Source organism: Somniosus microcephalus, chromosome 7 (genome assembly GCF_052327205.1).
Source record: "Somniosus microcephalus isolate GS21.2 chromosome 7, FLI_Smic_1.0, whole genome shotgun sequence".
NCBI lineage: Eukaryota > Metazoa > Chordata > Chondrichthyes > Squaliformes > Somniosidae > Somniosus > Somniosus microcephalus.
The window spans coordinates 207944720-207966892 of record NC_140993.1 but is presented as its reverse complement, the minus strand read 5'-3'; the positions used below and the strand labels follow the sequence as shown (position 1 = coordinate 207966892).

General features: G+C 48.0%; 1 protein-coding gene across 6 annotated transcripts in view; it reads left to right on the top strand.

The window, feature by feature from the left end:
• LOC147115101 (oxidation resistance protein 1-like) overlaps positions 1–22173 on the top strand; it is a 1180356-nt gene that overhangs the window by 932390 nt on the left and 225793 nt on the right. For 4 of the 6 annotated variants that reach the window (XM_085993379.1, XM_085993380.1, XM_085993381.1 and 1 more), the window contains one exon: positions 15905–16279. The exons of the other annotated variants lie outside the window; for them this stretch is intronic. In XM_085993379.1, coding sequence (XP_085849505.1) covers positions 15905–16264 — 360 coding nt within the window. In that variant the 3' untranslated portion in view covers positions 16265–16279. Of the gene's footprint in view, positions 1–15904; positions 16280–22173 lie in introns of those variants that run through there. 6 annotated transcript variants of the gene reach the window in all.

The window sequence follows — 22173 nt, the reverse complement described above, 5'->3', positions numbered from 1 at the left end:
TCCCATGGATTGGAGGGTAGCTAATGTAACCTCACTATTTTAAAAAAAGGTGGTAGAGAGAAAACGGGGAATTATAGACCGGTAAGCCTGACATCGGTAGTGGGGAAAATGCTACAGTCCATTATAAAAGATGTAATAGCAGAGCACTTGGAAAACCGTGACAGGATCAGACAAAGTCAACATGGATTTACAAAAGGTAAATCATGCTTGACTAATCTATTGGAATTTTTGAGGATGTAACTGGTAGAAAATAGATAAGGGAGAACCAGTGGATGTGGTGTATTTGGACTTTCAGAAGGCTTTTGATAAGGTCCCGCATAAGAGATTAGCGTGCAAAGTTAAAGCACATGAGATTGGGGGTAAGGTACTGACTTGGATAGAGAACTGGTTGGCAGACAGGAAGCAAAGAGTTGGAATAAACAGCTCTTTTTCCGAGTGGCAGGCAGTGACTAGTGGGGTACCATAGGGATCGGTGCTAGGACCCCAGCTATTCACAATATATATTAATGATCTAGACGAGGGAACTAGATGTAATATCTCCAAGTTTGCAGACGACACAAAGCTGGGTGGGCGTGTGTGCTGTGAGGAGGATGCAGAGAAACTCCAGTATGATTTGGATAGGTTGGGTGATTGGGCAGATGCATGGCAGATGCAGTATAATGTGGATAAATGTGAGGTTATCCACTTTGGTGGCAGAAACAGGAAGACAGATTATTATCTGAATGGCAATAGATTGGGAACAGGGGAAGTGCAACGAGACCTGGGTGTCCTTGTGCAGCAGTCGCTGAAGGTATGCATGCAGGTGCAGCAGGTGGTTAAGAAGGCAAATGGTATGTTGGCCTTCATAGCAAGAGGATTCGAGTACAGGAGCAAGGATGTCTTGCTGCAGTTGTACAGGACCTTGGTGAGACCGCACCTTGAGTATTGTGTGCAGTTTTGGTCGCCTTACCTGAGGAAGGATGTTCTTGCCATGGAAGGAGTGCAGCGAAGATTCACCAGGCTGATACCTGGGATGGCAGGAATGACGTATGAGGAGAGATTGTGTCGATTGGGCTTATACTCACTGGAGTTTAGAAGATTGAGAGGGGATCTCATCGAAACCTATAAAATTCTGTCAGGCCTGGACAGACTAGATGCAGGAAGGATGTTTATGATGGCCGGGGAGTCCAGAACCAGGGGTCATAGTCTAACGATAAGGGGTAAGCCATTTAGGACTGAAATGAGGAGGAATTTCTTCACCCAGAGAGTGGTGAACCTGTGGAATTCTCTGCCACAGAGGGCGATGGAGGTCAGTTCATTAAATATATTCAAAAAAGAGTTGGATATATTTCTTAAGGCTAAAGGGATCAAGGGATATGGGGAGAAGGCAGGGACAGGGTACTGAATTTGGATGATCAGCCATGATCTCATTGAATGGCGGAGCAGGCTCGAAGGGCCGAATGGCCTACTCCTGCTCCTATCTTCTATGTTTCATAGATATTCATCATTTAAAAAGTACTTGGATCGATCCTTTTTTGGTCCAAAATGATGACCTCACACTTGCCTGTGCTGAAATCCATCTGCCACAGTTTTACACACTCACTTAATCTATCAATGTGTCTTTGTAATGTTATGCTGCCGTCCACAATACTTACTATGCCACCAATCGTTGTCATTGGCAAACTTGGATATATGGCTCTCTATTGGGTTAGCTAAGTCATTAATAAATATAGTGAGTAGTTGAGGCCCAAGTGCAGATCCTTGTTCCACACCAATAGTCACTTCCTTCCAATTCGAATACATACGCATTATCCTAACTCTGTCTTCCACCGCCTAACCAGGTCAATAATTTGTCCTCACTTCCATGAGCTTTAATTTTAGCTAACAGTCTCTTATGTGGATCCTTATTGAATGCCTTCTGGAAGTCCATATAAACAACATCCATAGACATTCCCCTGTCTACTACTTTAGTTACTTCCTCAAAAAATTCATTAAGGTTTGTTCGACATTCCTATCCTTTACAAATCCATGTTGGCTCTCTCTAATCAGCTCACATTTCTGTAAGTGCTCGGTCACTCTGTCCTTAATTATAGATTCCAATAACTTCCCCACAACAGATGTTAGAATAACATGTCTATAATTTCCTTGTTTCTCTCACCTTTCTTAAATAATGAAGTTACATTTGCAATTTTCCAAACTAAAAAATTCCTGAATCAGGAGACCTTGGAAGATTATGGCTAAAGCATCTGAAATTTCCTCACCTACTTCCTTTAAAATCCTGGGGTGGAAGCCATCAGGTTCTGGGGATTTGTTAGTCTTTAGTGTCATTATTTTTCGTAATAAAGTTTTCTTGCTTATGTTAACTATAATAACCTTGTAGTAAAGGAGCCTCTAGGGAAGAATGATCATAATGTGATAGAATTTTACATTGAGTTTGAGAGAGATTTAGTTAAGCCGAAACTAGGATTTTAAATCTGAACAAAGCAAACTACGTAGGTATGAGGGGCGAGTTGACTAAGGTAGTTTGGGAAACAAGATTAAAAGATATGACGGTAGATAAACAATAGCAAACATTTAAAGAATTAATTCATAATTCAAAACAAATATACATTCCCCTAAGGAATAAAAACCCCGTGGGATTAGTAGTCCAACCGTGGCTAACAAGAGAAGTTACAGATAGTATTAGATTAAAGGAAGAGGCTTATAATGTTGTCAAAAAGAATAGTAAGCCTGAGGCTTTGGAGGATCTTAGAATTAAGCAAAGGATGACCAAGAATTTGATTAAGGAAGAGAATATGAGAGTAAACTAGCAAGAGACATAAAAACAGATTGTAAACGCTTCTATAGGTATGTAAAAAGGAAGAGATTAGCAAAAGTGAACGTGGGTCCCTTACAGGAGAAATTATAATGGGGAATAAGGAACTGGCCGAGACATTAAACAAATACTTTGGCCTCGATTTTCGGGCGGCTTTTCATGCGGCCGTGGTCCGAAAATTGCGGAAAAAGCGGGTCGGGACCCCCCCCCCCGGCCTGTTTCCCCGCCCCGTCCGACTTTCGGACCGCCGTTTCCACACGCCCCGCTTCAGTCCCGCCTGCCGCTGGCGGGCCTGCTCGTCGGCACACTAATCACCAATGATCACCTTGTTAAGGACGATTTTCCCGTGCTGTTGCGACTTTGGGGCTTTCCCCACCTGAAACCCGCCTGCGGGGAACCCCGCCGATGAGAGCTGGCGTGAAAACAGCTGGCTTGCTTGCTTGCAGCAGCAGGTCGCTGAGGGCTGAAGATATTTAAAGAGGCAGCATTTGCAGGCTGCAGGACCTTGTTGATCAAGGCTTAGGGGAACTATTTGAAGCCTTAGGAGCAGCTGCAGAAAGTTGGAGCCTCACACACTTCTTCAGTGTGAGCTCCTGGGAAGCCCCTCTCACCACCCTAACTCAGGACCTCCTCAACCGAGGCATCTGCTGGAAGCATGGGAGGTCTTTGGCACCTTCCCTTCCTGGCATTAGAGGATCTCCAACAGCAGAGGTGGCAGCAGCAGAACCAGGAACAGCAGGATGATTACCAGGAGCACCAGGCTGCTGCTCACTCACCTGAAGCTGCACAAGCCAGAAGGGGCCAGTGCTTGGAAGTGGCTTGAGAGCACCTTGCTGCGCTTTAGGGGGCCAGTGGGACCCGTTTCTGCACTGGCAGTCCTACTCAGAAGGACTTCCATGAAGATCTGGTTTCTCTGTTCAACAGATGGCCAACGCTCCTCAAGAGATGTCATTCTCTTATGAGCACTCGCCATGTTTTCCGTATGCTGGCGAGTTATCTCCTCCATGGAGGTTGCCAACCTTTCCATGGTGCTGCGTTCATGCACCAATGACTCCACAAAGGCTCTGCTCATGGTCGCTATGGACTCCTCCATTCGCTCCACACTCGCAGTGACCCTGGAGACAAAACCTGCCAGAGACTCCTGCATCTGTGCATGGAGATCCATCACCTCTTCTCTTGCGGATGGACCCAGAGGCAGAGGGTCGAGATGCAGCGTAGCTGAGCTGAGCTGGCAGAGCCCTGCGCCCTCCGACGAGGACTCTCCACTGCTGTCCCTGTCTCCAGAATCTGCTGAGGCTCACTTGTCAGCTGTGAAACACCAGGTGACAACACTACTCTATGTCCCAAAGGTCCCCCCGAGGTGTGAGTGTCTGCGCTGGTGCTGGGTGCGCTTACTTCTGCTGACGCTGCACCCTCAGAGGTTGGAGCTTCCTCTGAGGAGTCTGGCTGCACAGCCTCTTCCTCCTCCACAGTGAGGACGGGGGCTCTGGATGGTACTGTGGGGGAGTAAAGGAAGGAGTTACAGATGTAATGCTAAGGTTCCTTTGGTGACTCCCAGCGAGTTGGCATCTGCTGACACCTGCATCCATGCAGCATTGGTCTCAGTGGGAGGCCTCTTCCTCCCTGACCTAGGGAAGAGGACCTCCCTGTGGGCCCTAACCCCATCCAATAATGCCTGCAGTGAAGCCTCGTCGAATTTGAAGGCAGCTCGGGGTCTGGCACTGGCCACAGCTGCTGCAGGCTCCTCTGCCATCCTGTATGGTTTATTTGGAAGCCTTCAGAGGACCTTGCCATGGACCTTGAAAGCACCACGAATGATGACATCATACTGTGGGGATTTCTGACTCGATTTAGACAATTAGCAAGGCTTCCCACATGCTGGGAATTAATTGGCCAATTGAGGGAAAATTGCGTGGGGCTGGCTGACACTTTTTTGTGTGTGTCAGAAACCCCACATTCGGGGAAATCCGACCATTTCCCACACAAGCCGGAAATCGGGGCCTTTGTATCTATTTTCATGGAAGAAGACGCAAAAAACATTCTGGAAATAGTGGGGAACCAAGGGTCTAGTGAGAATGAGGAACTTAAAAGAAATTAGTATCAATAAAGAAATTATACTGGAGAAATTAGTGGGACTTAAATAAATCCCCTGGACCTGATGGCCTACATCCTAGGATTTTAAGAGGTGGCTACAGAGATTGTGGATGCATTTGTTTTGATCTTCCAGAATTCCCTAGGTTCTAGAACAGTCCCCGTGGATTGGAAGGTAGCAAATGTAATCCCATTATTCAAGAAAGGAGGGAGAGAGAAAACAGGGACCTATAGACCAGTTAGCCTGACATCAGTAGAAGGAAAAATGTTAGTATCTATTATTAGGGATGTAGTAACAGGACATTTAGAAAATCATAATATGATTGGGCAGAGTCAACATGGATTTATGAAACGGAAATCGTTTTTGACAGATTGTGGTAAACCACTGTTTGTATTCCACTGTGTACATGCCTCGGCTGACTCCTCCCACAAGTCCTAGTATAAAGGTGACTGCTCCCCAGCCCTTTGTATTTCTGGACCGGTCGACCACTTGAGGCAGACCTTCATTCTTTTGTTAATAAAAGCCTTTAGTTACTCTCTTAACTCTCAGTCTTTTATGAGTAATTGATAGCGCATCAATTTTATTAACAAAATTTTTATAATGGAGAAGATCCTCACACCAGCATGCCTGGACTTAGATCATCGGGAGGCGGACTCATCCACCAAGTTTACTCACTGGCTTAAGTGTTTCGAAAAATTCCTGACCGCCTCCGCAGCAATCAAATCGGACGAGGACAAACTGGATGTCCTGACCTCCAAAGTGAACCACCGAGTGTACTCGGTCATTCAAGACGCGACCTCGTACGCGGACGCTATCAAGCTCCTCAAGGACCAGTACACGCGCCCAGTGAACGAAGTGTACGCCAGGCACCTTCTGGGGAGTCGTAAACAACAACCTGGGGAATCGACCGTGGAATACCTTCAGGCACTGTCTGTGCTTGGCCGGGCCTGTGGTTGTAAGGATGTAAAGGCCGCCGTGCACACAGAGGAACTTATCCGGGATGCTTTTGTAGCGGGCCACAGATCCAATTACACCCGACAGCGACTGTTGGAGCAGAGTGACCTCGACCTCAACAAGGCCTCTGAACTCGCACTATCACTGGATGCAGCCTACCGGGGCATGGATGCCTACTCCTCTGCACCGTGGACGCCGCGGGGAATGACAGCCCAGCCACACCCCAGCAACGGCCCAACTACCGCAGCAGTGTCCCAAGGCCAGACAGCAGTGCCCCAAGGCCAGAAATGCTACTTCTGTGGCCAGGCAAAACACCCCAGAGCGCGCTGCTCGGCGAAAAACGCGATCTGCTCGGGCTGCGGGAAGAAGGGACACTACGCTAACGTCTGCAGGGCCAAAGCCACCCCGAACCCCAGCAGCGCCGCGTGTGGGCCATGCGGGCCGCCATCTTGGGCCTCCCCGGTCATGTGCGAACCACCGGTACAGCAGCCATTTTGGACGCCTCCAGCCACATGGGGATCGTGGACGCCGCCATCTTGGACGACAGCCGGAACGCAGCAGGCCCCCAACACCGCCTCATCTGATACCTGCAGCGACACACCGACCCCTACGCTGGCATCCGTTACACTGGACCAAGCGAGACCGCACCAGCTGGCCAGTTCCACAATGGACATTAAGGTAAATGGCCATGATACAATCTGCCTTTTTGACTCTGGGAGCACGGAGAGCTTCATCCACCCCGACACGGTGCGGCGTTGCTCTCTCCCAGTCCTGCCTGCGCACCAGCGGATTTCTATGGCCTCCGAGTCCCAGTCGGCGGACATCGGCGGCTACTGCGTAGTGACACTCGTAGTAGACGGGACCGTGTACGATCATTTTAAACTTCTGGTCCTGCCCGACCTCTGCGCTGCCGTCCTGCTGGGGTTAGATTTTCAGTGCCACCTTAAAAGTGTTACGATGGCGTACGGTGGACCCCTACCCCCACTCACAGTCCGCAGCCAGCAGCTCCCAAATTGCCCGCCGCGCACCAGGTGCAACCTCTCCACACTCAGAGTCACCCCCCCCCCCCCACTGTTTGCTAACCTCACCCCCGACTGTAAGCCCATCGCCACAAAGAGCAGGCGATACAGTGCCGGGGACAGGGTTTTCATTAAAACCGAAGTGGAGCGGCTCCTGAAGGAAGGGATTATTGAGGGCAGCACCAGCCCCTGGCGAGCCCAGGTTGTGGTCGTTAAGACCGGCGAGAAGCAGCGCCTGGTCATCGACTACAGCCAGACAATAAATCGCTACACCCTGCTGGACGCCTACCCACTCCCCCGCATAGCTGATATGGTCAACCAGATCGCGCAGTACCGTGTCTTCTCGACCGTTGACCTGAAATCAGTGTACCACCAGCTCCCTATCCGCCCTGAGGACCGCCAGTATACTGCCTTTGAGGCAAACGGCCGCCTCTACCACTTCCTTAGGGTTCCCTTTGGCGTCACCAACATGGTCTCCATCTTCCAAAGGGAGATGGACCGGATGGTAGATCAAAATGCGTTGCAGGCCACTTTCCCATATCTGGACAATGTGACCATCTGCGGCCGTGACTTGCAGGACCATGACGCAAACCTCGAAAAATTCCTCCGCACCGCCCAACTCCTGAACCTGACCTATAACAAGGAGAAGTGCATATTCCGCACAAACCGCCTCGCCATCCTTGGCTGTGTTGTGGAACACGGAGTCATCGGCCCCGACCCCGACCGGATGCGTCCCCTTATGGAACTCCCACTGCCCCACTGCCTCAAGGCCCTGAAGAGGTGCCTAGGGTTTTTCTCCTATTATGCCCAGTGGGTCCCCTACTATGCGGACAAGGCCCATCCGCTGATCAAGTCCACCTCTTTTCCCTTGACGGCAGAGGCCCGCTTAGCCTTCCACCGTATCAAGGAAGACATTGCCAAAGCCACCATGCACGCAGTGGATGAATCCATCCCCTTCCAGGTGGAAAGCGACGCGTCCGACTTTGCCCTGGCCGCTACCCTCAATCAGGCGGGGAGACCCGTGGCCTTCTTTTCACGAACCCTCCAAGGCCCGGAGACCAGACACTCCGCTGTTGAGAAGGAGGCCCAGGCGATTGTGGAGGCTGTGCGTCATTGGAGGCACTACCTGGCCGGAAAACGATTTACCCTGCTAACTGACCAACGTTCCGTTGCTTTCATGTTTAACAACAAGCAGAGGGGCAAAATCAAAAATGACAAGATCTTGAGGTGGAGAATCGAACTTTCCACCTACAATTACGAGATCTTGTACCGGCCCGGGAAGTTCAATGAACCCCCGGATGCGCTATCGCGTGGCACCTGCGTCAGCGCGCAGATCGATAGACTGCGGGCCCTCCACAATGACCTCTGCCACCCGGGGGTCACCAGGTTCTTCCACTTCATCAAGGCCTGCAACCTGCCTTACTCTATTGAGGAGGTCAGGACCATGACCAGGAACTGCCAAGTCTGCGCTGAGTGCAAACCGCACTTTTATAGACCAGACAGGGCCCACCTGATAAAAGCCACTCGCCCCTTCGAGCGCCTGAGCGTTGATTTTAAAGGGCCTCTCCCCTCCTCCGACCGCAATGTGTACTTCCTCAATATTATTGATGAGTACTCCCGTTTCCCGTTCGCCATCCCCTGCCCGGACATGACCAGTGCCACGGTCATTAAATGTCTGAACGACCTCTTCACCCTGTTCGGTTTCCCCAGCTATATCCATAGCGACCGGGGCTCATCGTTTATGAGCGACGAACTCCGTCACTACCTGCTAACTAGGGGTATTGCCACAAGCAGGACCACCAGTTACAACCCCCGGGGGAACGGACAGGTGGAAAGAGAAAATGCGACAGTTTGGAAGGCCGCCCTGCTAGCCTTAAAGTCTAGGGGCCTTCCAACCTCCCGCTGGCAGGATGTGCTCCCCGATGCGCTCCACTCTATTCGGTCACTGCTCTGCACTGCCACTAACGCCACCCCTCATGAGAAAATGTTTGTCTTCCCAAGGTAGTCCACATCGGGGACATCGCTACCGCCATGGCTGACGTCCCCAGGGCCGGTCCTACTGAGAAGGCACGTGAGGACCCATAAAACGGACCCCCTGGTCGAGAGGGTCGACCTCCTCCACGCCAACCCCCAGTATGCTTACATTGCATACCCGGACGGGCGGGAGGACACAGTCTCCATAAGAGACCTTGCACCCTCGGGGGCCGCAGTAACCCACTACTCACTACCACCCTCCCCCCCCACGATCCGATATCCAGCCCCAGCAGACGGCAGGCCTGGGCCCCGCGACCCGCTCGACATCTACGAGGACGACACGCCTGTGCCACAGCCTACGCGGGACTCGACGCCGGAAGCTCCACTACCCCTGCCGTCGCCACGCCGATCACAGCGGCAGACAAGACCTCCGGAGAGACTCCAATACACTAACTTTTAATACACTTCACCCCGCCGGACTCAATTTTAAACAAGGGGTGAATGTGGTAAACCACTGTTTGTATTCTACTGTGTACATGCCTGGACATGCCTCGGCTGACTCCTCCCACAAGTCCTAGTATAAAGGTGACTGCTCCCCAGCCCTTTGTATTTCTGGACCGGTCGACCACTCGAGGCAGACCTTCATTCTTTTGTTAATAAAAGCCTTTAGTTACTCTCTTAACTCTCAGTCTTTTATGAGTAATTGATAGCGCATCACAGATCTGTTAGTTTTTTGAGGTTGTAACTAGCAGGGTAGATAAGGGGGAACCAGTGGATGTGGTGTATTTGGATTTTCAGAAGGCATTCAATAAGATACCACACGAGGTTATTACACAAAATTAGGGCTCATGGGATTGGGGGCAACATATTAGCATGGATTGAGGGTTGGTTAACAGAGAAGACAGAGAGTGGGGATAAACAGATAATTTTCGGGTTGGCAGGCTGTAACTAGTGGGGTGGAGAAATGTAAAGTTATCCACTTGGGTAGGAAAAATAGAAACACAGAATATTGGTGAGAGTCTGGGAAATGTTGGTATTCAGAGGAACCTGGGTGTCCTTGTACATGAATCACTGAACGTTAACATGCAGGTACAGCAAGCAATTAGGAAAGCAAATGGTATGTTAGCATTTATTACAAAGGGTTTGGAGTACAAGAGTAAAGAAGACTTACTGCAATTATATAGAGCCTTGGTGAGACCACACCTGGAGTACTGTGTACAGTTTTGGTCTCCTTACCTAAGGAAGGATATACTTGCCTTAGAGGGTGTGCAATGAAGGTTCACCAGACTGATTCCTGGGAATAGGAGATTGTCCTAAGAAGAGAGATTGAGTGGACTAGGCCTATATTCCCTAGAGTTTAGAAGAATGAGAGGTGACCTCGTTGAAACATGTAAAATTCTTAAAGGGCTTGATGCTGGGAGGATGTTAATTAGTCTAGAACTAGGGGTCACAGTCCCAGATTAAGGGGTTGGCCATTTAGGACTGAGTTGAGGAGTAATTTTTTCACTCAAAGGGTGGTGAATCTTTGGAATTCTCTACCCCAGAGGGCTGTGGATGCTCAGTCGTTGAGTATATTCAAGACAGAGGTCGATAGATTTTTGGATACTTAAGGAATCAAGAGATATGGGGATAGTGTGGGAAGGTGCATTTGAGGCAGAAGATCAGCCATGATCTTATTGGCTTGAAGGGCCAAGTGGCCTGCTCCTGCTCCTGTTTCTTATGTTATTACCTCCGGGGAAGCATCGGCGGACGTGAGGGCCACCTTCCCTTTCTTTGCAGGCATGTCACCAATTTTTAAATTTTCTCTTCAGTCGATGGACTGCTGTCGTTAGCCTCCCTTAGAGGTGGACAAGTGGGCAAGAAATTGCATCATGCAGGTGGGCAGCACTAGAAACATTATTTAAATAAGGCCTGGTCATTAAAATCGATATTGTGGCCTCGTCGCTCGCGTCTATCCTCACATGCTCCATGTGACCTTTACTCACTTTTTAAGCACCATGAGCCTCCCTGAGCCAGACAGCTCAAATATACTTGCCTTTACCAAATCCTGGTCAGCTGGCCTCAAATGAGGAGCTCTTCAGAGAACGCTTTCTTATATTCCATAGAAGGATTGGAGAGACACTGTGGTATAGACTTTGCAATGAAACTGTGCATTGATCAATAAAGTTGGCTAACATGCTGTCCTAATCATTGAGTGGAAAAACATCTAGAGAACTTGATCTCTGTACATCCCACGGTGAAAGGTTTCATCGAAAGCTGAATTTTTGTTCGTTAGTTTATCGCATTGCGTTGTATTGCTTGCATGGTGGTGAACCAATGGTGCGTGGCCGCTCCAGCTCGTGTGTCTTCTTACATTCCCTTTAAATGCCCCTTTAAATCATACCAACTATGTTTGTCGTCATAGCCTAATGTAGAGCTGCTCTGCTGAGCCTGAAGTCTCTTATTTTAGACCCAGCAGTTTGAATCGGAATTGGCTCCAGTATCTGCACCGAGGCTGTTGATGAGTTTTATTCTCGGTTCGAGGCGATATTTTTTTTTTGTTCATTTTTATTGAATATTTCTAGAACAAATCAAATACAGTCAAAATTCTTGGTGTAGCGGAACGGAAACTGAACAGCAGGCAGTGGTCTCATTGGAATGATACCAAGACTCAGAAACCCTTTGGAAATGTCGGATTATTTCTCTTGCCCGCAAGGGGTTCAAGAGGATAAATGGCTGTGGCAAAGATTACTTTAGATTGGTGGTAGTGTCACAAATATTACCAACCATGAGTCTGTAATTTCTAACCTTCGTACCCACGTGCGCCAAAGCATCAGGTGACACATTCTGTATTTAGAAAGACAAGGGCCTAGAAATTCATTATGGGGCGCCCAGCTCGCCTGGGCGCCGGAATTACCGCTGCGCGCGGATCCACTTGCGCAAGCGGGATATTCAGTGTCAGCGCACCAAGTGGAAGGCGGCCGCTAAACAGGGGTTTCGGCGCCACGCTTGGGCGCTGAAACTGATTATCGGCGCGCTAGTGGCCGCAGTGCCACCCGGAGCGGCAGGCTGCGGTACTGCAGGCCTTCCTCCCTCTCTTAAGGGGGAGGTGCCTGCAGCAGCCGGAGCCCCGATCGCGAGTGCCGGCAAAAGAGCCCGGCAGAACGGAGAAGTGCCGGGCTCCCGGAAACCAGCCGGCAATGCCGCGGGGGGGGGGGGGGGGGGTGGAGGAGGCCGGGGAAGGAGGTGCGGGCAGGCGGCCGCCGAAAAAGCGGCCGGCCGCACCTCCACTTTAATTACCGCCACAGGTAGGCCCTGTGTACCGGTCGCTGTTTGCAGCCGGCGCGACTTAATATGGCGTTCTTCGCGGAAACGGGGCGCTGCGCACACCGATGACGTCATCGGTGGCGGCGCAGCGCTACAGCCTAACGCCGCCATTAGCGCCCCGCTGAATTTCACCTGAAGTTTGCAGACTGGCGCAAAAGCCCTCTTTGGGCGCAAACTGGTGGCACAGGCCACTGAATTTCTAGGCCAAGAAGTGAGTTAGCCAGTCCAGTCCCTACCACTTACACTATCCCTACTTATCCTGGATAGTCGCCTATATCAGGCAGATGGTGTTAGCCATTTGCCATTACCATAGGCATCAATTACAAAGGCGCCATTTAAACCGTATTAAGAGCGCCGACTATTTTGGGCAGTTGAAGCGGTTGTTCGCACCTCGTTAAAGTGCGATTTGTTTACAATCCCGGTCAGGTTGATGGCAAAGCTCGAGTTAGTACCTGAAAAGGGTCACTAAGTTATGAAGGCTCCAAGTGTAGACATTGGCATGTGTAATTACGTTCATAACATGGCACTGCCTTGAAAGAAAAACCGGTCTCGCACTGTCGCTTGTGATGGACACTGTATGGACAAGTTAAGGTTACTGTCTCTCCGTTTTGGCACACTCCATAGGGTGGATACAGAGACAAGGTTGTTTTAGTAAATCATAGCAAAAGTGTTAGCAGATATAACGGTCTCTGCATTTAAATGGAATTTACATTTACATCTACATCTTTAGAATTTGTCAATGATTATTCCTAACCCTTTTTTTGCTTCAAATTGACTGGAAAATGAGGAATCATAGCATCATACAGCACAGAAGGAAGCCATTTGGCCCAATGCGCAAGCTCTCTGAAAGAGCTATCCAATTAGTACCACATACTCATAGTTCTGCAAACGCTTACTTTTCAAGTATTTATCCAATTCTCTTTTGAAAGTTACTATTGAATCTCCTTCTACTGCTCTTTCAGGCTGAGTAAAAAAAATTCTCCTAATCTTCCCCCTGACTATTTTGCCAATTATCTTAAATCTCTGTCTTTTGGTTAGCGACCCGCCTGCCAGTGGAAACGGTTTCTTCTTATCGACTCTATCAAAATCCCTCAATTTTGAACACCTCTATTAAATCTTCCTTTAACCTTCTCTGCTCTTAAGGAGAACCATCCCAGCTTCTTGTCTCCCCACATAACTGAATTCCCTCATCCTGGTACCATTTCAGTAAATCTCCTCTGCACCCTCGCCACGGCCTTGACATCCTTCCTAAAGTGTGGTGCCTAGAATTGGACACAATACTCCAGCTGAGGTCTAACCAGTGAATTTTTAAAGGTTTACCATAACCTCCTTGCTGTTGCATTCTATGCCTGTATTTATAAAGCCAAGGATCCCGTATGTTTTTTAACAGCTTGTCCTGCCACCTTCAAAGATTTGTGTTCGTGAACTATCGGGTCTTTCTGTTCCTGCACCTCCTTTTAAATTGTACAATTTAGTTCATATTGCCTCTCCTAATATTTCCTTCCAAAATGTATCACTTCACACTTCTCTGCATTAAATTTTACCTGTCATGTGCCTGTCCATTTCACCAGTCTGTCTGTGTCCTCCTGAAGTCTGCTACTATCCTCCTCACAGTTTATTACATTTCTGAGTTTTGTGTCACCTGCAAATGTTGAAATTATGCCCTGGATACCCAAGTCCAGGTCATTAATATAGATCAAAAAGCATAGGGTTCCCAACACCAAACCCTGGGGAACACTGCTGAATACTTCCCTTCAGTTTGAAAGACAACCATTCACCACTACTCTGCTTTCTGACCCGTAGCCAGTTTTGTATCCACGCTGCCACAGCCCCTTTCATCCCATGGTTTCCATTTTGTCCATGAATAGAAAATACTGAGCCTGCACCCTTTGGTGCAGGAGGACGGCGTGTAAAATTACTCGCGTGTAAAATTACTTTCTGTTAACTATGATGTGCAATTTTAACTGCTGTTATGGATTTCTTATCCCTCGTCGTGTTGCCGGCCACTTCCAAGATCTTTGCTATCGGGTTACACCGGCCACCGCATATAGCAGACATAACATTCTCATGAACACGCCCGCTATAAACGGTGGGAACTGTAATTTGATATTGGATCTGTCACAGAGGATCAACTCTCTTCCAGTCTTCTATTGCTAGGCATGACACCTTGAAGCTAACAACCCCAAAGAAAGCTACTTTCCTTCTCCTTCCCAGCAGGATAGTCACCAGTGGGTCACTACACAACTGACCAGTGCAGTTTAAGTCCTTGCTAGGTGTTGGGAACTTCTCCTGTGCAACGTAACGTACTGTAAGATTTGTGAGTGCTTTGCCAGCATCTTTTGGACCACTGCATGAGCATCTGCGATACCCATTGAATGCTGGTCCTACCAGTTGGAAGTGCGCTGAACATAAGAACATAAGAAATAGGAGCAGGAATAGGCCATTTGGCCCCTCGAGCCTGCTCCGCCATTTAATGAGATCATGGCTTCAGCGGCACTGCTTGCTACCCTGCAGCCAAGATCTCTGATCATGTTGTAATATAACCAGCTGTCATCTTGCCAAGCTTCTGAGTTTCCTCCACCAAATACCTTCAACATGGTGAAATGACTAATATATGGCATCTGGTGAACTGTCGGTCTCCTTGGTGTTCTAACTGTCCAAGTCCAATTCTGTGTACAATACTTTCTCATCACTAATTGTTTATCAAGATAGGGCCGCTGTGAGCCTGAAATCCCTCAAGTGCTGAGTGTAGGCTACAACCCACTCTCCTTACAACTGTTCATCTTTTTGCCACTATTGCACCATGTAACTCGATCCTGTATCTTGCAAATAGGTTGAATAAAGACTTTGGTGGTGAAATTGGAATAGCGCGAAAAAACAGGCATGGGCACCCGTTCAAGGAGCGCAGGCAGCATGTCAACTTCGTGCTGCCTGCTAATTATAATTGCAGTGCAAAGTGTAGCGCTGAAGGCGCTGCTGCCAGGTGCTGTGCTCAGCAGGGGGCTGAAGTTTGCATTGTTTGAGTGAAGCTAGCTTTACTTGCAGCTGGCCTGCTCCTCTTAAAGGCAGTCTGCACCTCTTAAAGGTGAGCTTGTTTCTGCTGATCAAAAATGCTAAAAGTGCTTCAGCACTAACCAAAATGGATCATCAGGCCAGGGAAAGGGCACCCAGGGTCTCTGACACAGCACTCAAGGTCTTTGTTGCAGGGGGTCAACACTGGAAGAGAGATCCTCTACCCGCAGGGAGCCAGGAGGCCCTCTAGAAAGAAGGATGTAGGACCAGATCACCGAGGCCGTCACTGCCAACAGTGTCACCCCCGGGACCTGGCTCCAGTGCCCAAAGAAGTTTCATGATCTCGGACCACAGGTTAAGGTCAATGAATGCATCTTCAAAAGCCATCTCCTACCAACTGCACCACTAGCCTCACACATTGCTCATTGCACGACCCCCACCCCCCCCGAATCACTCACCTACTTACAATCTGCACCAATCACGAGGCACATCTCACATTCCTAGCTTCACTTCACCCCCTTGGAGGAGACAGAGCTGGCCATTCTTGGCAGGGTTATGGCTGAGCCCTTGGCCAGCAGCGGGGCTGAAAGAACACAAGATGCCGGTATCCTCATACGTTATCCTCCTTGTCACATCCCACTTCCCCCTCGTCCCACAATCTCTTCTGGTGTACAAGCTGTGCATGGTGTAAGCATGCAGCTCTTGCTTTCCCACCCTCACCACAACCCTACCCTTGTGCCTTCCTCATTTCAGACACGCAAGAAATTCAGCCTGCCCAGCCAGTGGTTGATCAAGAAGAGGGAGAGGACACCATCACTCGATTTCACACTCCCAGCCACCAGCTCCTCAAGGTCGACCAGCAAGGCCACCTGCAGTGTGCCCCAACAGCCTTCCGCCAGCCATGCTGCAGCCACTGGGGTAGTACTGCATGACATCACTAAGATAGGCAAAGGCACACACAAGACAGTCACTAAGGGAATGCACAAGGGTGATGAGTTGATTTTTTTGATGACATATTGGATGCCTATATGTACAAAGTTGGATTGGAAAGTTTGCTCTGTGGTGGCTTTTATTTCAGCATTGTGGCCAAGAGGACACTGTGATGGTCAGTAACAGAGGGAAGGTAAGGTGTGGGACAAATGTTGAAATGGGAATTGGGGTTGTGGCCACTGGAACCGCAGGCGGATGATTCGATCCCAGATATCCCGGACAGAAAGGGGCTGTCTGGGTTGCCTCCTTCTTTCTGCTTCTTCCTCCTCCTGCTCCCTCTGTGAGCAGCTTGTCTTTGCCTCTGCTCCATCTCCATGTGATGTTACAGCCCATGGGGAACTGCAACTAGAGCCCCCAGGACTGGGAGCAAGTGGTATTCTCAGAGGCCTTCCTTTAAGAGCCAAAGCCTTGCAAATGTCCAGCAGCACTCCCTGCACTCCCATCACACTTTAGCAACTTTTTAAATGTCTTACACCAAGCCACTGCTCAAATAAACTATAGGAACCAGCACAAAAGCAAAAATCCAAACTTACCTGAAAGTAGAGTGTGTCCCTTTAAGAAGCATGGTAGGGGGCCCGTCATATAACTGCATGCACGTTCTGCTGTATGTGCTTTGGAGAGGGCGTTAAAAGGAGCAGCAATGTCCAAAATTGCAGGCTGTGCGTCAGTTCAGCGTTGCACGCCGATTGACGTCATGATCTGACTCATCTAAAAATCTGGAGCAAGTGCTGGTAACGGCAGCACTGCCAACCTTCCCAAAATGGCAGCCATCTTTCAGGTAGTGCGTTCCAAATCATAACAACTTACTGTGTAAAACAAATTTCCTCATCTCCCCTCTGGTTATTAAGCCAATTACCTTTTAAATTTGTGTTCTTTGATTACTGACTCTCCTGTCATAGAGTACATAGTGAGAAACTGTTTCCATCAAAACCCCTCAACATTTTGAACACCTGTATTAAATCTCCCCTTAACCTCTCTGCTCTAAAGAGAACAATCCCAGCTTCTCTAACCTCTCCACATAACTGAAGTCCATCATCACTGGTACCATTCTAGTAAATCTCCTCTGCATCCTCACCAAGGCCTTGATATCCTTCCTAAAGTGTGGTGCCCAGATTTGGACACAGCACTCCAGCTGAGGCCTAACCAGTGTTTTATAAAGGTTTTTGTACACTCTTCCTCTATTAATAAAGCCAAGGATCCCATATTCATTTTTAACAGCCTTCTCAACTTGTCCTACGACCTTCAAAGATTTGTGTACGTACACCCCCAGGTCTCTCTCTTCCTGCACCTTGTTTAAAATTGTACCATTTTGTTTTATTGCCTCTCCTATTCTTCCTTCCAAAATGCATCACTTCACACTTCTCTGCATTAAATTTCATCTGCCATGTGCCTGCCCATTTCACCAGTCTGTCTATGTCCTCTTGAAGTCTGTTACTATCCTCCTCACTGTTCACTACATTTCCGAGTTTCATGACCTATGAAAACTTTGAAATTATTCCCTGTATGCCCAGGTCTAGATCCTTAATGTATATCAAAAAGAGCAGTGGTCCTAATACCGACCCCTGGGGGGACAGCACTGTATACTTCCCTCCAGTCTGAAAAGCAACCGTTCACCACAACTCTCTGCTTTCTGTTCCTAGCCAATTTTGTATCCATGCAGCCACTGTTTCTATAATCCCATGGGCTTCAGTTTTGCTAACAACGTTAACTCTGTTTCTCTCTCCACGGATGCTGCCTGGCCTGCTGAGTATTGACAGCATTTTCTGTTGTTATTTCAGCTTTCCAGCATCCGCAGTATTTTGCTATTCTATTATATGGTACTTTATCAAATGTTTTCTGAAAGTCCATCTACATGTCAACTGCACTACCCTCATCAACTCTTTTTCCATTATTTCATCAGAAAACTATTCTATATTCTATAATATTTATATATTTTGTAATAAATGTATTAGAAATAGTTAGGTTAGCTGAATTCATGCAATAGAACTCAAAACCAACCAGCAGAATATGGATTACTAGTAACAGAGTAACAGTTTCAGACAGGGGAAGACCTTTGGTCACCCACCTATCCACAGTATTCCTTTGTATTTCTAATAACCCTAAAAAACTCCCTATTCAGGACCACACGATCATAATCATACTCTACAGGATATGAGCCTGCGTGGGGAAACCTCAATAGATTTCCAGCCCATCGCCTTCACCACTCGGGCACATATATGACATTCTGAAACGACTGTAGTTATTCATGATTAGATAGTGGTACTGGATTAAAGTCCGGAATTGTATTAAATTTTAAGTGGAACCTTTTAATTACACTGGGTATTTTTGCCCAAAGACTTTTGGGAAAAGAAAGAAATAATGCGAATTAATTTGACCTCGAAGTTTTATATTTCTTGGTCCTAGTTAGAAAAGTTCAAAACCTAAATCAACAGCATAATCTATCCATTGAACGCTTTAGGTAAAGAGCTTCTGTAATTGACCTCTCCACAAAACTTATGAAAAGAAATATAACTTACATTTTTGTTCAAACATTGTAACATTGAATAGGCTGGGACAGATTGGACAGGCTGGGGTTGTTTTCTTTGGAACAGAGGAGGCTGAGGGGAGATTTAATTGAGGTGTATAAAATTATGAGGGGCCTAGATAGAGTGGATAGGAAGGACCTATTTCCCTTAGCAGAGGGGTCGATAACCAGGGGGCACAGATTTAAAATAATTGGTAGGAGGTTTAGAGGGGATTTGAGAAGAATTTTTTTCACCCAGAGGGTGGTGGGGGGTCTGGAACTCACTGCCTGAAAGGGTGGTAGAGGCAGAAACACTCATCACATTTAAAAAGAACTTGGATATGCACTTGAAGTGCCGTAACCAACAAGGCCAAGTGCTGGAAAGTGGGATTAGGCTGGATAGCTCTTTTTGGGCCGGGACAGACACAATGGGCTGTGTATTTCTATGATTCTATGAATGAAAACTAGAAGGAACGGCAAGATCTTGATGTGTTGGAAGAATGGGCCCATGTTTGGCAACTGATGTTTAGCTTAGATAAGTATGGAAACATGGAAGATAGGAGCAGGAGTAGGCCATTCGGCCCCTCGAGCCTGCTCCGCCATTCAATGAGATCATGGCTGATCATCCAAATTCAGTGCCCTGTTCCTGCCTTCTCTCCACATCCTTTGATCCCTTTAGCCTTAAGAAATATATCCAACTCCTTCTTGAATATATTTAATGAATTGGCCTCTACTGCCTTCTTTGGTAGAGAATCCCACAGGTTCACCACTCTCTGGGTGAAAAAATTCCCCCTCATCTCTATCCGAAATGGCTTACCCCTTATCCTTAGACTGTGACCCCTGGTTCTGGACTCTCCGACCATCGGGAAAATCCTTCCAGCATCTAGTCTGTCTAGTCCTGTTAGAATTTGATAAGTTTCGATGAGATCCCCTCTCATTCTTCTAAACTCCAGCGAGTACAAGCCCAATCGACCCAATCTCTCCTCATATGTCATTCCTGCCATCCCAGGTATCAGCCTGGTGAATCTTCGCTGCACTCCTTCCATGGCAAGAACATCCTTCCTCAGATAAGGCGACCAAAACTGCACACAATACTCAAGATGTGGTCTCACCAAGACCCTGTACAACTGCAGCAAGACATCCTTGTTCCTGTACTCCAATCCTCTCGCTACGAAGGCCAACATACCATTTGCCTTCTTAACCGCCTGCTGCACCTGTTATGCTTACTTTCAGTGACTGGTGCACAAGGACGCCCAGGTCTCGTTGTACTTCCCCTTCTCCCAATCTATTGCCATTCAGATAATAATCTGCCTTCCTGTTTTTGCCACCAAAGTGGATAACCTCACATTTATCCACATTATAGTGCATTTGCCATGTTTCTGCCCAATCACCCAACCTGTCCAAATCGTACTGGAGTTTCACGACATCCTCCTCACAGCATACCCTCCCACCCAGCTTTGTGTCGTCTGCAAATTTGGAGATACTACATCCAATTCCCTCGTCCAGATCATTAATATATATTGTGAACAGCTGGGGTCCTAGGACCGATCCTTGCGGTACCCCACTAGTCACTGCCTGCCACTCGTTGAGTCACCTTTTTTGTTTTATTTTTATGCCAAACTGGGATGAACAAATTCTGTAGTTCATCCATGCGATCTTTGAATGTTTGCCATTGCCCATTCACCGTCAACCCTTTGAGTGACATTCCCCAATCAGTCCTACCCAACTTGCACCTCATATCATCGTAGTTTCCTTTATTTAGATACAGGACCCTAGTCTCTGAGTCAACTATTTCACTCTACATCTTAATGAACAATTCTAATGAACAATTCTATCATTATGATCGCTCCGACCCAAAGGGCCTCGCACAACAAGATTGCTAATTAATCCTTTCTCATTACATAATACCCAGCCTAAGATGGCCTGATCTCTAGTTGGTTCCTCGACATATTGGTCCAGGAAACCATCCCGTATACACTCCAGGAATTCCTCCTCCACAGTATTGTTACTAATTTGGTTAGCCCAATCTATATGTAGATTAAAGTCACCCATGATAACTGCTGTGCCCTTATTGCACGCTTCTCTAATTTCCCTTTTAATGCCATGCCCGACCTCCGCATTGCTGTTTGGAGGCCAATATACCACTCCCACTAACGTTTTCTGTCCCTTGGTATTTCTCAGTTCTACCCATACAGATTCCACATCATCAGAGCGAATATCCTTCATTTCAATTGTGTTAATCCCCTCTTTAACCAGCAATGCTACCCCACCTCCTTTTCCTTTTTTGCCTATCTTTCCTGAATATTAAATACCCCTGGATGTTGAGCTCCCAGCCTTGGCCACCCTGGAGCTATGTTTCCGTAATTCCAATCATATCATATTCGTTTACCTCTATTTGCGCAGCTAATTCATCCACCTTATTACGAATGCTCCTCGCATTAGGACACAAAGCCTTCAGGCTTGTTTTTTTAACGCTCTTAGATCTTTTAGAATTATTATTTACTGTGGCCATGTTTGATTTAAACCCTTGATTTCTCTGCCTGCCACTTTTGTTTTTCTCCTTCCTGTCTTTTGCTTTTATCCTCGTTTCCCTTTCCTCTGTCTCCCTGCTCAGGTTCCCAACCCCCTGCCATTTTAGTTTAAACCCTCCCCCAGAGCATTAGCAAACACTCCCCCTAGGACATCGGTCCCGGCCCTGCCCAGCTGCAAACCGTCCGTTTTGTACTGGTCCCACCTCCCCCAGAACCGGGTCCAATGTCTCGGGAATTTGAATCCCTCCCCCTTGCACCATTCCTCTAGCCACGTATTCATCTGAAATATCCTTCTATTTCTACTCTGACTAGCATGTGGCACTGGTAGCAATCCTGAGATTACTACCTTTTGAGGTCCTATTTTTTAATTTACCTCCTAACTCCCTATATTCAGCTTTTAGGACCTCATCCTGGTTTTTACCTATATCGTTGGTACCTATATGCACCACGACAACTGGCTGTTCACTCTCCCCTTCCAAAATGTTTCTGCAGCCGCTCTGAGACATCCTTGACCCTTGCACCAGGGAGGCAACACATCATCCTGGAGTCTCGTTTGCGGCCGCAGGAATGCCTATCTATTCCCCTTACAATAGAATCCCCTATTACTATAGCTCACCCCCTCTTTTTCCTCCCGTCCTGTGCAGCAGAACCACCCCTGGTGCCAGGAAGTTGGCTGCTGCTGCCTTCCCCTGGTAAGCCATCCCCCCCATCAGAGGGGGATGGCCACAGGGGACCCCTGCACTACCTGCCTGCGCCTACTACTCTGCCTGTTGGTCACCCGTTCCCTTTCTGCCTGTGCAACCTTTACCTGCGGTGTGACCAACTGATTAAACGTGCTATTCACGACGTCCTCAACATCGCGAATGGTCCAGTATGTATCCAATCGCAGCTCCAGCGCCGCAATGCAGTCTGTCAGTAGCTGAAGCTGGACACACTTCCTGCATACATGGTTGTCAGGGACAGAGGAAGCGTCCCTGAGTTCCCACATAGCGCAGGAG